Source organism: Euprymna scolopes, unplaced genomic scaffold (genome assembly GCF_053919585.1).
Source record: "Euprymna scolopes isolate OS-2025 unplaced genomic scaffold, ASM5391958v1 sca443, whole genome shotgun sequence".
Taxonomy (NCBI): domain Eukaryota; kingdom Metazoa; phylum Mollusca; class Cephalopoda; order Sepiida; family Sepiolidae; genus Euprymna; species Euprymna scolopes.
Window position 1 is genome coordinate 25,001 of NW_027633484.1, and position 15,594 is coordinate 40,594.

A 15,594-nucleotide genomic window follows, 5' to 3' on the forward strand; every position below is an offset into this window, starting at 1 on the left:
TGCTGTATGTCTCTCACTCTCTATATCTCTCTCTTTCATTTATATATATATATATATATATATATATATATATATATATATATATATATATATATATATATTGTTTTAACAAAAACCAAGACTGCAAAGAATGGGTTGATAGCAACAAATAGTGTATTTCATCGTTAGTTACAATTGTTTCAAGACTATTCGGGCAAATTCAAACATTATGTCGTTTGAAAACTTTCACAAGAACGGCCTTTCTTCAGACTTATTGAATGAAAAACACTTTAACAATAAAACATTACAGAAACCATTTCCCTTAGAAGGAAAAGAAAACAAGCAAAAATATTTTACCTATATCGCATCCTTGCAAAGTATTTTTTAAATATATATATATATATATATATATATATATATATATATATATATAAGTTTTCAAAACCAAGAAGACAAAAAAATTTAGAGCATCATATTGTGTATGTTTCATGAATGTTACAATTGTTTCGACACTATTCCGACACCTTCAAACTTTGCAATCCGAAATGTGAATCGATTATTCTTTATTTTAATTCAGTGTTTGAATATTTGATCGATTACTAGATATTGTAAATTGTTCAATTTTTATTTCAATCATCGATTTTCTTGTTTCTTATTAAGAAACAATTAAGCTCTATCTAGTATAATGATGTTTTTTATTATCTTGATAGGTTTTAATATAAAAATATTTATCTCTGTAATTTTATTTTTGTTTACTTATTAGTATTTATATTGATAATATATATGTATATATTTATTTATTTCTATTGATATAATATATATATATATTATATCAATAGAAATAAATAAATATATACATATATATTATCAATATAAATACTAATAAGTAAATAAAAATAAAATTACACACACATATATATATATATATATATATATATATATATATATATATATATATATATAAGCTATGAAAATATATAGCAATTAAACTATAAAGTGTATCCTGCGTTTCATCCTCGAAGAACAATAGAACAGGAAGTAGAAATCAATCGAACCTTGTCTGTGTGAAGCATAGAAATTGGCTGATGGAAAGATAAACCCACGGATGGGAAGAACAACGAATCTAATTGGTTAGCTAGCTAAGCTTAGTATCACATGTATAAAAATAAAAAAAACAAAAAAACAAAAACAGGTGACACGAATTCAGTTCATTTTAGCCTTACGATTCTCTACGGGGATGAAATGCGGAAGATTTTGTGCAGCTTAATTGTCATATATTTTATACCTCACTACCTATCTCTGCTCACGTATTGAGCACTATTGAGGTAAATACTATTAATTGTTGCATAAGATATATCTTCCTATAAAATTTAGTGTGGATAATATATATATATATATATATATATATATATATATATATGTATATATATATATATATATATATATATATATATATATATATTAACCCTGTGTATCGCTTCATTGCAGGTCAATATTTTTTAAATTTTGAAATTACTATGAAACGCAAAGAAGTGAAATTTGGTACGCTAGAAGAGCATAATAAAGTGCCTTGTTTTTCTGATTTCTGTGGAATTTGAACAAATATTTTGGAAGTTATGCTAATTTTTCTATTTTCTGGTAATTTTAAGTGTGTATCATTTTATTGCAGGTCTTCCAACATGCCTAGAAAGGGTCGATTGACAGCTAGTGAAAAGGAACGTGTTGCTGCAGGCCTTGTAGAAGGTTTATCTCTCATAGATCTATCCAATGAGCTTGGAAGAGATCGAAGAACATTGTCTTTATTCGTTGAAAATCCAAACATCAAAACAAGGAAGGACAAAAACACAAGAAAGTCAGTTTCTGCTTGTGATGTTAGAAAAATTCGCCGTCAATTTATCAAGCAGCCGGACAGCAACAGTACTGCTATATTTGTCAAGGCTGGAATAATTTCCTTGTTGAGAAAAACACGCTACAATGTCTTAAACGAAATTGCAAGAAGCATTAAGCCCATAGCAAACCTATACCAAACTCATAAGGAGAAACGTTTGGCTTGGGCTCAGAAATACATGAAAACGAGCTTTGAAAATGTTCTTTTCACCGATGAGGCCATAGCAACCCTTGATGGACTGGATGGGTGGGTCAAATTTTGGAGTCTTCTCGAATTCTCTACCCCTCATCTATTCTGTTGCCAACTGGGAAGTGGAGGTCTTATGTTTTGGGCTGGAATAATCTGCGATGAACTAATTGGACTATTTCGAGTGCCAGAAGGTGTAAAACTGACAAGCCAGTCTTATATTTTATTTTTTAAATGAGCATTTGTCACCATGGCTTGATGACCTTCAATTCGCACGTCACCCCAAATTGATTTTTATGTATACGACAATGCGCCATCCCACCCAGCCAAGGTTACGACATCCTACCTTAAGTCATTAAGCATTATAGAGGAAATTTGATGACATGGTCACCTTGTTCTCCAGATATAAACCCAATTGAGCAGCTCTGGTCAATGAACTTCGGAGGAAGATTTTCGAAGTTTCCTATAGCATCACATCATCTGAAATCTGCCGATTGACATCATCAGTTGACAAAAGGCAATTCAATGTGATTTTGAGGCATGGGAGTTTATGTTGATAAATAAATATTTCCTTAAACAAAATAATGTGAAACTCGTTCTTGATTTTGGTTAATATTATCAATGGATATGTTCTTTATTTCAAATAAATAGAAATATGAAGTTAGAATATTGTTTTATTACCGGAAATATACATTTTTGGACACTTGCAATTAAGTGATACACATTTAAAAGTAACCAGAAAATAGAAAAATGAGCATAATTTTCAAAATATTTGTTCAAATTCCACAAAAATCAGGAAAATAAGGCGCCTTGTTATGCTCTTCCAGTGTACTAAATTTCACTTTTTTTGCGTTTCATAGCAATTTCAAATTTAAAAAAATATCGACCTGGATTAAAGCGATAAACAAGGTTTATATAAGCGAATTTTTATGTTTTAATTTGAATATTCTGTCGAACAAGACATTTTTGTAAATTATAATTCACAATCTTTGTATTCTTTTATGACAAACTCTATTATTTTGGTTGTGTTAAGCTTTTTTTCTTTGGTTGGGATGACTATATAAATATTAATATTTATATTCTCTTAAGTTTACGTGAGCTTTTGGCTTGTAAACTTAATTTTTACTTCTGTAATATATATATATATATATATATATATATATATATATATTCGTGCGTGTGTGTGTGTTCATATGTTTATATATGTGTCATGGTGTGACCTGATGGTAGGGAAAATCTAGGTATTTCTTGATGCATATGCATATATGTATGCATATGCATATGTACTCCGGTACGTACATTCAAAATAGGTCTATAGGAAATAGTTATATAATAAACCGAATATTAAGATAAAACATTGAATCCAACTCTCTGGTTTTAGGAAAATCTTCCACGATGGCTTGAACAGTGAAATCTTCCAGACCTGGATAATCTGCAGCGAGGAGTTGATAGAAAAAAAAAGAAAGAATATCAGCAAACATTATTCGAAACAATAATTGGTTATATATTGAAAAAATCGGAAAACAAAACACAATTTTTATCGGTTGTCCGTTTCAACAAACAATGGTTGCAATAGTTACGAAGTGTTTAAACATCGCATTAAAACATTTGAAAAACTAGTTATTAAAATGCGGCAGGTTGTACGTAGAAAGAGTATACTCACAATCTTGAGTTAATGGGATCATGCTAATTACACACACACACACACACACACACACACACACACACACACACACACACACACACACACACACACATTATGATTATGAAAATAAAAATTGAATAAATTACACTATCCATTAAAAATTCAAACAACATATTAAATAAAAAAATAATTCTTAAGTCATAGAATATTTGTTGTCCACATGCACCCCCCCGAAAAAAAACAACAAAAAAAACAACAAACAAATATACAAAAAACACAAATATAAGACTGAATCACTGTTTAATATTAATGTACAGATATGTTTTCCATGCATGACAACTTAAAAATTCAATTCTGATTTTGTTTGAACAAACAATTTTTTTTTAAACTTAGAAAATTATCAAAGAGGAGAGTTGTGGTAATCGCAGTAAACGTGGTGTAAAGATATTCGGGTGTGTAAATTCTAAGCTTTTTAAGTTCAGAATATTATACATTTTTATTAAACTCAAAGAAATGGAAAATAAACATTGTATCGGATGTTTTAAAATCATTTACATCACGTTGTGATTAAGTTTATCAAAAACAATATTAAAATTCGTAATAGTTAATAGTTTAACAAACAACGAAAAAAATAGCATTTACTTGAGCTGTAAACGACAATTTTTTTGCCATAAAGGCTACAAATACGACTAGTTCTTGTATTTTAATGCATTTATTTGTCATTCGAGTCCGAATATTACAGGAAAATACGATATATTAAAACATTTACAAAAGCACATTTCAACATACAAGAGACATTTCAACAAGGGGAAATAACTGTTGTAGACTGATAACCTCGTTCATCATCATATCATATGGATCCAAAGATTATATTGGTGTCATTGGTTTCCCCGATATTTTTCTAGTCTGAATTATTTCTAGAAAAACATCGGATACTTACGGGAGGTACCACGAGAAAGTTACCAACATTCTAAGTGAAAGTGATTTCTTTTTGTGGAAAGAACTGGATTCGAACTTGGAACATTTAGGTTGTCAGTCCGTGTCGTTTACCACAAACCACCGTCACCTATCACAACCTCGTTTATAAGTTCTGAATCTCTTACAGAACATTTTGATGATGAACTTTTATTTGCTAAAATTGCTATAGTGAAATCTTTTAAAGTGCACATGTGCCATATTACACCCAAACCTTTATACACAAATCATTGGCATCCGTCCCGGTTTGCCAAGAAACTGACGTAAAACACCGAAGTATACCGAGCGTTGCCGTGCAAATCTTACAAACGCTACGAGAGAGAAAATAGCAACAATCGCCGGATTAATAACGATATTAAAAAAAAAAAAAAAATTAGAAAAAACAAAACGATAAAAAATAACAACAACCTACCGTAAGTTTAAATTTTTTCTCGCGTGATTATAAACTAAATTTTTTGGATGGGTGAGTATGTTTAGGTTTTAGAGTTAAGGTTTAGGGTTTAGTGTCAGTGTTATACATTAGCAATCTCGAGCATCGTAAAGTAACCTAAGCAATTATTATTATCATTAATGTATAGAGATGTAGATGTTATGAAATAGGAAATATTCCAAGTAAAATATTTCGATAACAAAAGGGAATGTTGGAAAATAAAACGATTAGTTTGAGTCGTAATGGAATTTGGTATTATGGGATGTAGGTCAGTTTTAAATGTAGATAGATATTATGGGATGTAGATCAGTTTTGAATGTAGATAGACATTATGGGATGTAGATCAGTTTTGAATGTATATAGATATTATGGGATGTAGATCAGTTTTGAATGTAGATAAATATTATGGGATGTAGATCAGTTTTGAATGTAGATAGATATTATGGGATGTAGATCAGTTTTGAATGTAGATAGACATTATGGGATGTAGATCAGTTTTGAATGTAGATAGATATTATGGGATGTAGATCAGTTTTGAATGTAGATAAATATTATGGGATGTAGATCAGTTTTGAATGTAGATAGATATTATGGGATGTAGATCAATTTTGAATGTAGATAGATATTATGGGATGTAGATCAGTTTTGAATGTAGATAGATAAACAAAATTTGATCTAGAATAACAATAAGATTGACCTTCCAATTCAGAGAGTTGAAAAAAGAAAGGGATAGTTTTTAGATATACACATTAGCCAGTCAGTAGTGGTGGAAAGAGTTAGAGAGACGTTGAGTTGGCTACCGGACGAGGGATCCAGTCGCTGAGGTTCATGGAAACACTACCGGTGGACATTATAGTAAAATCTAGAACTGAGAACCGCAACTCCAAACCGAGAAACATTCAAGAAATTAATGTAATATAAAATGTCATCTGGCATTTTATGTCAATCGGTTCAAATCTTTTTGCAGCTTCATAGAACAACAAAAAAGAGATACAGTGAAACAAGGTAGGTGCCCCTCTCCCCAGAAACGATGTTAACCGTCCCGGTAAAGAACTGTCCTTGTACACGATTGTCCGCGTTTGGTGAACTATTTATTGCATATATATACACCTGTTTACACTCAGCCATTCATTTGATGAACACTATATATAAAGGAAAAAACATCACAATGATAAAACTGACACATTATATACACTGGATGATCACAGAGGCACTGTCATAAATATATTTAACATGCACATACATTATATAGACGATCAAATGTGTCGACACGTACATACACTCAACACCCTAAATACGATACAGACGGTGATATAAACATACACAAACGTATGAACACAGCATATAATATTAGGGCTAAAGTTAACGGTTAGGGTTAGTTCCCCTAATCTGTAACGGTAGAAAATAACAGATGGATGTGTAAAAGTACGCTTAGAATGGGAATTCTAGAGTGGGCTTCTCTACTTAGATGTCGTGTTAAAGTTACGTGTCCCGACAAATACGTCACAGTTACAAGAAGTTGCTAATCTAACGTGGCAACTGTGGTTAGAATTTATTTTTCTTTCGAACAACTGGGAGGGAGAGAAAGAAAAGAGAGAGAGAGACAGAAAGAGAAAGGGAAAGAGAAAGAGAAACAGAGAAGTTGAGTTTGGATAACTGCTACTTCCCGCATTTGGAGAAGGGGTTTGTTGTTTTATTTATATCTACGCACGTTGTAAAATAACAAAACAAAAGAGTTTAAGAACCAAATTGTATTTGTGACGTGTCGTTATTAATAATGTTTATGAAATTTGTTATTGAGAAGAAAACGTAGTACAGCAGCAGCAGCAGCAGCAGCAGCAGCAGCAACAACAACAACAACAACAACAACAAAAACAACAACAACAACAACAACAACAATAACAATAACAAAAACAACAAGAAGACATCTACAACGACACAGAGAATAGAAAATGTTAATTTCGACTGACACATCACCACTACAACTACAGTAATTTAATCAACAGTTTCTGAAAACGATGTGGACGCATCTTAGTGATCGAAGAACACCTCAGACTACATTACAGGTATGTTAACCATTCACAATTCCAGAAGGAAACGGTTGGGAGCGGAAAAAGTAAATCTTATGTTATAGATGTTGAAAAATATTTCTATATTCCACAATTGATTTCGAATTTGTTATAAGCGAAGGGTGGCAACAATCTAACATTGTCTATTAGACGCCTCTCACAGTAATCGTCTCTAGCAACCTCAACAAAGTCCAGCTCTGCTCGAGGGATTTAAATATAAATAGTATAGAGGCTTTAATTGTTAAAAATCGTTTGAGATAAGCTGGTCCCACTTAACAGAATTTTCGTTGGTCTGTCACAATAAAGCGAAGCGCCATTCTATCTATCACATCACAATTTTGAAATAAAATTTTGTGTCACGATTATGTATTTAAAATAACATTTTCTCCGAGACCTTACGTTTAATTTTGTAACGGAATTTGAATCAGTAAATGTGAAGATTGACAAGACGTAATTTATGTTAGATACGTCTTAATATTTCTAAAAGAGGCGCCATACATCTCTCTGTCTGTCATACTGAAAATTCGAAATACCATTTTTATCATGCATGCATTTGAAACTAGTATTTCATTGCGAAATGCGCAAGTTGAATGGACGCATCTAATTTTAGATAGTCCAAGCATTTCTACACGAAGCGCTGTCCGTTGGCTTAAGTTTTAAAATACCATTTTCGTCTATAAACGCACATATTAAATGGACGCATATAAGCACATTATGTCCCACTGTCCTATAAATAGAACACCAACTAATTTCTTTATAAAATTTATAAGATGATATGTCATAATATTGCTTACTTCATAATTATTCTGAAGAAAGGATAAAATTAATCCATATTCATTAGAATATACCGAGAGTTGTTGGAACCGTATGAAAATTCTTTGTTCGGTGATGAATTTACTTATAGAAATGAGTCTTGCAATGACTTAAAAATTTACTTATAGAAATGAGTCTTGCTATAACTTAAAAACCAATAAGACGGTAATTGTCCAAGTCAAGAGACAAAGACAACAAACGTGACTCAGACAACAAACGTGGCTCAGACAACAAACGTGGCTCATGGCGTCGAGTGTGTATATTAATATGATACACGCGCCATGCATCCCAACGTTATGTTTTTTTAATCTGTTAGATCCAACTGTCCTATAAATAGGACACTAAATAATTTATTTTTAAAATCACAAAATCCATGAGATAATATATAAAAATACTTCATAATTACTCTGAAGAAAGGATAAAATTCATTTACAGTAGAACCCCGAAATACAGTGGCCTTAAAATACGTTTTTTTTTTTTAGATTACAATGTTTTTTCGGCACCTGATTACGGTATTTGTCCCGCCTTACTGTTATTCGATTATATACCTGTGTATTATGCTGTATTTCGTTACTAATTTTTAATGCCGTATCCCGGGGTTCGACAATATATATATATATATATATATATATATATATATATATGTATATGTATATGTATATATATATATATATGTATATGTATATGTATATATATATATATATATATATATATATATATATATTAAAATTCTTGTGAACTTTGCTAAAATTCTATTTGTTTGATCAGCTATAAACTCCTATAAAGAGTCTTGCAATAGTAAGCCACTAACTTATTGCTAAAAATGCATTGTAACTCTTTGTGTAAACTGCTTTGCTCCTTATCATAATGTGTAATTTTCTTAAATATATCACATATACCCAGTGTCCCACTTATAGGGAAGTCAATATTTCGCTTTCTAAATATGATAGTCTTTTCTTTTCAATTTGTGTATTTTAACCCATGTTTCGTCATTACACAAAATTTCAACCCATTTTTATTCCTTTTCAATTCAGCAGTAAAAGAAAGATACATTGGGACTTAATGTAATTACAATTCCAACCTATCCTCTTTGAAATAGTTAACTTTGGATTCTATATATCGACGGAGACGATTTCCCAACTCTTGGATAGAATGCAGGAACCCTTTCACTGTCCCTTTCTCCAGTTGTTTGGTGTTGACCTGTTGGAGAATAATATTAAATAAACATACAAGATGCGTAAAAAAAAAAAAAAAAAATGAAAATAATACCAACTTAGTTACAAATCGATTTCATCTTCAAAATAATCTTTGAAACAAAGATATTTGTGAACCCAAATCATTCTAGCAACTTAAAAGAATACATTTAACATGACACTGTAAACGAAATCTTACGCATAATAAAACAGGGGAAAAGGCTGTTGCCGTCTTACATATAAACAAAACAGAAAAAAAAACTTTCAACAATTTATAAGAAATGCTTCGGAAGTAAGAATGACAAAAATTCAAAGCCTGAATCCCCAAGGTGATCTGAGGCTATATAGGGAAACGTTCTGATAATATTGCGATGATACTGGAACAATGTGTATTGGTGCTTACCTTTCCAGTGGACCATTCCAGTATAGGTATTCTGCGGCTTGACATCCATACATACCTACCCAGGCTTTGTGCTCTAAGCGCAACTCAAAAAGTCTTTTGAAATTAACGAATGTAAATATATTTAAAACCTACTGTGTGCGTGCCAATGTTTTCAGTGATCGCGAAGGCTCGCGTTTATAAATCGCTTAGCTCTTTGATATAGCAAAAGTTAAAACAAGTTAAAGGGTTACCATGGGAACTGGGTAGCGCGATCGGAGACACAAAATAAAAGTTTAGTATAGTCATTACTAGGGCTATGACAACAGCATATTCTTTTCATTGTTTTGACTCTCGAGTGTATATCCGTTGATATCTTATATGCTTTTATATAGAGTGATGTGGTTCTCAGTTGATTAATTGTGTCTGTGTCGGATATATACTCGAGAGTCAAAACAATGAAAAGAATATGCTGTTGTCATAGCCCTAGTCATTACCGCTTTAAGGATTGCATTTATACTACTACTACTACTACTACTACTACTACTACTACTACTACTACTACTAACGATAACTATAACATTAACAATAATAATAATAATAATAATAATAATAATAATAATAAAACAATAATACAAATAATAATTATCATTTAAACCTGTTTCAAATACTAATCAATACAGAACAAGTTTGGCTATTGCAAAAACTTCCCATTTTGTATTTTTACCAAGGTTCTTATATATATATATATATATATATATATATATATATATATATATATATATATATGGGAGTGTGAAACATTCGTTGATCACCATTCAATCCCGGGCAATGTCGGATCTCCTTGCTAGTTGCAAATAATACAAACTCAATTTCAATTCAAATTATGTATTAGATAAAAATTCATTTGCACTTCAGTACAGATATTAACACAAACACACTTACATAAGCCGCTGGAAAAATGGGTGGATCATTCTACCGCTCCAGAAAGTATTTCACTCCTGATGCACTTCTCTACCCATACAAAAGCTAAATACGTCGTAAGATGGAGTATCGTTACCGCATCTGGGAAGGAGCTGCTCAGAGCAGCCTTTCTTGTCTGGTCAGAGTACAAAACCGTTTTCGTAATGAAATAGGCGAGTACCTTTTCACTTCCCTACTTCCTCCTTCTTACAGAAGTGACGTTAGATAGTTATTTTCATGGCAGGTGCTCGACTGAGCTTCATTCTGTAAAACACTCGCAACAAATACTCGTCAAGCTACAACAACTATAAAAATTCCTATACTTTCTATCAGTGCGTAAAACTAAATGAAAATTCCATGAACAAAGTTTCTTTCCTAGAATCGTCCGTCTGTAGAACACAATACCGCGGGGCTACTCCTGAGCTAACTATAACATGATCGTTTTCAAAATCTAATGTAAATAAGTTCTTGTTGAGCCGTCCTCTCAAATAATAAAACCCTACCAAATTTCACCATTACCGATCATCACGTTGTTGTCTCACCGTCTATTCGATATCCATTAACCCTTATCTTCGACTGGCTCTTAGGCTTTTATAAGCGATGATCGCCTGGCAAAAAAAAACGACTAATAAACTAACAAACATATACACATAAAGCTTGCAATAATTATCACTCACCCTTGTATACAAGAAAGATGAAGATACTTACAGGATTTGAAGAAGATGGAATTTTGTTCGTTTCTGTGATCGGAAGGAAAAGTTCGATCGGGTAATGATCACTGATCGATTTTGCAGTTTGACTCTGAAATGAATAAATTTGCATAATAATATTTTGCTTATTCTGCTTATTTTGCTGCTGGAAGAAGCAAAAATGTCCACACGAAAGACTGAAACTTATTTAGTCAAGCCCATAAACTCTAAACTAACTACACTTTAAAATAATAAGAACCCCTCCATAGTTTTAACAGTTCTATTAGAATTGAGGCATCTAAAATTAAACGATACTAAGCTCCGCGTTTAAAAAAGATTTGTCTCAAAATACTACGACTTTGTAACCCATGTATCTCCGTAACGTTTAAAAAAGCTTCAAAATACTACGACTTTGTAACCCATGTATCTCCGTAACGTTTAAAAAAGCTTCAAAATACTACGACTTTGTAACCCATGTATCTCCGTAACGTTTAAAAAAGCTTCAAAATACTACGACTTTGTAACCCATTTATCTCCGTAACGTTTAAAAAAGCTTCAAAATACTACGACTTTGTAACCCATCTATCTCCGTAACGTTTAAAAAAGCTTAAAAATACTACAACTTTGTAACCCATGTATCTCCATAACGTTTAAAAAAGCTTAAAAATACTACGACTTTGTAACCCATGTATCTCCGTAACGTTTAAAAAAGCTTCAAAATACTACAACTTTGTAACCCATGTATCTCCGTAACTAACAGAGATATTCGTTTGTTTTAAAATGAAATGTAACACCTACGCTATCACATCATGTTCATTTCAACAATGATAATAAGCCTGATACAATGGTGACAGTGAAATATGTTAGTATTATTGCTTATTGCCTGTAAACATAATAAAAAAGTTTTACTGCACTTACATCGCTTCTTAGTCATTCTGCGCTGATGCTGGTGTCAACATAATCTACGAATCCGGATAAACAGCATCACCAGATTCTTTACTGACAGCCGCAGTTGTATGTAAGGCCAAATTTTCTTTCATGTCTTGACAATTTTTCATCTTGAAAACCACGAAGATACGAGGCATGTATCGGAGGTACAAAGATTAAAGGAGTCTCAAGATCACCGAGTTTATCTTTTATATTATCAATTTTTACTGTATTGTCACATATTTCTTATAATGGGAGATAAATAAATATCCAGATACATAATGTACTTCTGATCTACCCCCTCTCCTCCGCGTGAAGAAGAATTTAAGAAACACAGTGGTATACATAACTCGTTTTCTCTATATATGCCACTTTGTGTTGCAGGATTCTGGATATCTCAATTATATATATATATATATTATTTTTAAAATGTAATTATCCACTGACACGTGTTTCGTCGTCTACGACTCTTCAGAGTGGCTATATCTAGCGAGATTCGAAATCGGGACCCAACGGTAATAAGGCTAAACCCTTACCCCTGGACCATCGCGCCGACTGACTGGATATATCGCGATTTACTTAGATGTTGTTTTTTTTTGTTTTTGGTTTTAGCGATATGTTTTGAATGAATTCAATTATTTACAAAAGTGCATTTTTACCTAAATGCGAGTTGGGAATAATTTTCCCTTTTAACAAATTTGGTACCCCCACATAGGGGTAAGGGTTTAGGCTCATTACCGTTGGATCCCGATTTCGAATCTCCCTAGATACAGCCACTCTGATGAGTCGTAGACGACGAAACACGTATCAGTGGATAATTACATTTTAAAAATAATGTATATATATACCGCTCCCCATGTGGGGGTACCAAATTGGTTAAAAGGGAAAATTATTCCCAACTCGCATTTAGGTCAAAATGCACTTTCGTAATTAATTGAATTCATTCAAAACATATCGCTAAAACCAAAAACAAAAAAACAACATCAATTATATATATATATATATATATATATATATATATATATATATATATATATATTTGTCTTACTATTTTCCATTCAACTATTGGCGAACGTACGCTTTCATTGGGAACTAAAAAAAAAAAAAAAAAAAAAGCGGACGTTCGCCGATAGTTGAATGGACAATAGTAAGACAAGTAAGTACATGTAGATTATGCCTGAATGAAAAATTTGCTATCCTATACTTTAAAGAACTCCAACATCTATTAAACTGTAGGAGAGAAATAGCGAACAACTGTGTGCACAGGATAAACTATACGCTAGGAGAGCGATACAAAATAATTTTAAAATTGACAAAACAATAGAAAATAAAAAAATAAAATAAAATAAAAATAAATAAAATAAAATAAACATACATATACATAAATAATTATATATATATATATATATATATATATATATATATATATATATATATATATATATATATATATATATATAACATATCTAACTACGTCGTCGCAGTCGTCGTTTTTTTTAATAAATAACTACACCTAGGTTGAAAATAGGTCAGCTAGATATCTACTCTCCCAATGAAAAGCACACACAAAGGAAGGGGTGAACATAATGTCAACTGCACCTTTGTTCTGAAAGTGTCCGCCCTTTTGCTGATTAGGATAGGTGCGGTGAAAACTAGGAAGTTGATTGGCTAACTAAAATTCAATAGCATGTTCGTATATATAAACACGAGGTAACAACAACTCTTTGCATAAGGCTGACGAATTCTCACGAGAATGAAACTAGGAGTATTCTGTGTAGCTTAATTGCCATATATATTTTAATAACTTATATATATATATATATATATATATATATATATATATATATATATATATATATATATATATATATATATATATATACCGTCCTTGCGATTCTTTTTATCATTGTCACTGTTGGCATTTATTTTCTTCCCACCGCGAGAAAATGTGACGCACGCTCAGAAAAAATGAAACAGCCTTAAATGAGGAACACTTGTGCAATCTCGTCGGCATTTATCGTTAAGGACGCCCCGGGCTGTAAGCAATAAACTTACTCCTTCTTCATTCCCCGGATGATTGGAGGCAAAGTTTGGGAGGTTGGACTACCTAGCACTACACAGGACGTTTTATCCCTAACCACAGTCAACACCAAATACGTCATTAAAAGAAAAATGGCCCAAGCTCTGTTGGCTTCGGATGAAATATATTTAAGAGAAAAAATCTAAGACAATTTACGAGGTGACCCGTTTCACGCGTAAATCTCTAATTGTAATGAAGAAGGTTTGTAAACGTGATTAGTTTATTTACCTCCTATCTAGAAGGGTTGGGACAGGGCCATACGTGAATTTAATGAAAGTGTTTCTGTGGAACGAACTGCATTCGATCTTGGCACACTCCGTATTGTCAATCACTCATTCATCCCGATGTATCAACGTGATTATAACATACTTATTAGTTGACAACGTTAAAAACACTTAATAAGAAAGGATCGATTTAGTTTTTACACAAAGGTTTAAATTGGAAAACACACACACACACGCACACGCACACACACACACACACACACACACACACACACACACACACATATTTAATGCTCTGGGATTAAGTGCTTTCTGTCCGTTGTATTCAATCTAATACGTTTAGTTTTTTAAAATTAAACTGTCATTGCGATTACTTTTATCATTGCTACTGTTGTATCATATTTAAGAAAAAAAATAGGACAATTTATGAGAGAGGCGGTAACCCCTTTTCTTGTGTATACCCCTGATTGTAATGAGAAAGAAAATTTGCTTACATCTAAACCAAATTCTTTGTCAAATCGGAACACAGACACTTTACCATCTGTTGCCAAGTTGATCAACTTTTCTCCAGCAATGACGAATCTATAAAAGAAAAAAAGAAATACCAATCAAACAATTGATAAAAAAAAAATAATACCCTATAAATCAGAAAGATAATTGTTCGAACTATCAATGTGAAATAGATTTTAACTGCGATCATGTTACAATACTGTGAAAGTTGTAGGAGTTGTCTCCCTTTTGATGGCTCCAGATTTCTGCTTATTTTTTAGTGATGTAAGGGTTTAGGTATCTTGGAGTTGCTTCTCTTTATTTTCTCGTTAAATATATAAAGTTGTGATTACGTGTACTCTTTTCTATTCGTGTCAAAATATAAATAAAGACAGGCGGTCTCTCTCGTCTGTGTCTGTATTAAAACTAAAAACACGCCAAGTGTTAATTAATTTCTTTTCCTAACGTCGATATGACTTCCAGTGTGAAATTTATGTACAAAACAAGGTATGATTTGATTCATATTCATAAAAAATTAATAATAAACTAATTATTAACCAACAATAATTTCTTTTAAAAATGGATTTTAGATTTAACTAAGAATTTATTCCTGTTGTTGCTGTTTGGTATTATTCATTTATTTGGTATGCATCAGATGATTATTC

At 31.9% G+C, this 15,594-nt stretch overlaps 1 protein-coding gene across 1 annotated transcript in view; it reads right to left on the reverse strand.

Moving 5' to 3' along the window:
- Positions 1 to 15,022, reverse strand: part of LOC145274735 (deoxyribonuclease-1-like 1) — a gene marked incomplete at its 5' end in the record, with an annotated part of 38,320 nt that extends 23,298 nt beyond the window's left edge. Inside the window, 2 exons of the mRNA XM_080127481.1 lie at positions 11,229 to 11,321; positions 14,935 to 15,022. Coding sequence (XP_079983607.1) covers positions 11,229 to 11,321; positions 14,935 to 15,022 — 181 coding nt within the window. The remainder of the gene's footprint in view (positions 1 to 11,228; positions 11,322 to 14,934) is intronic.
- Between the last annotated feature and the right edge of the window lie 572 nt (positions 15,023 to 15,594).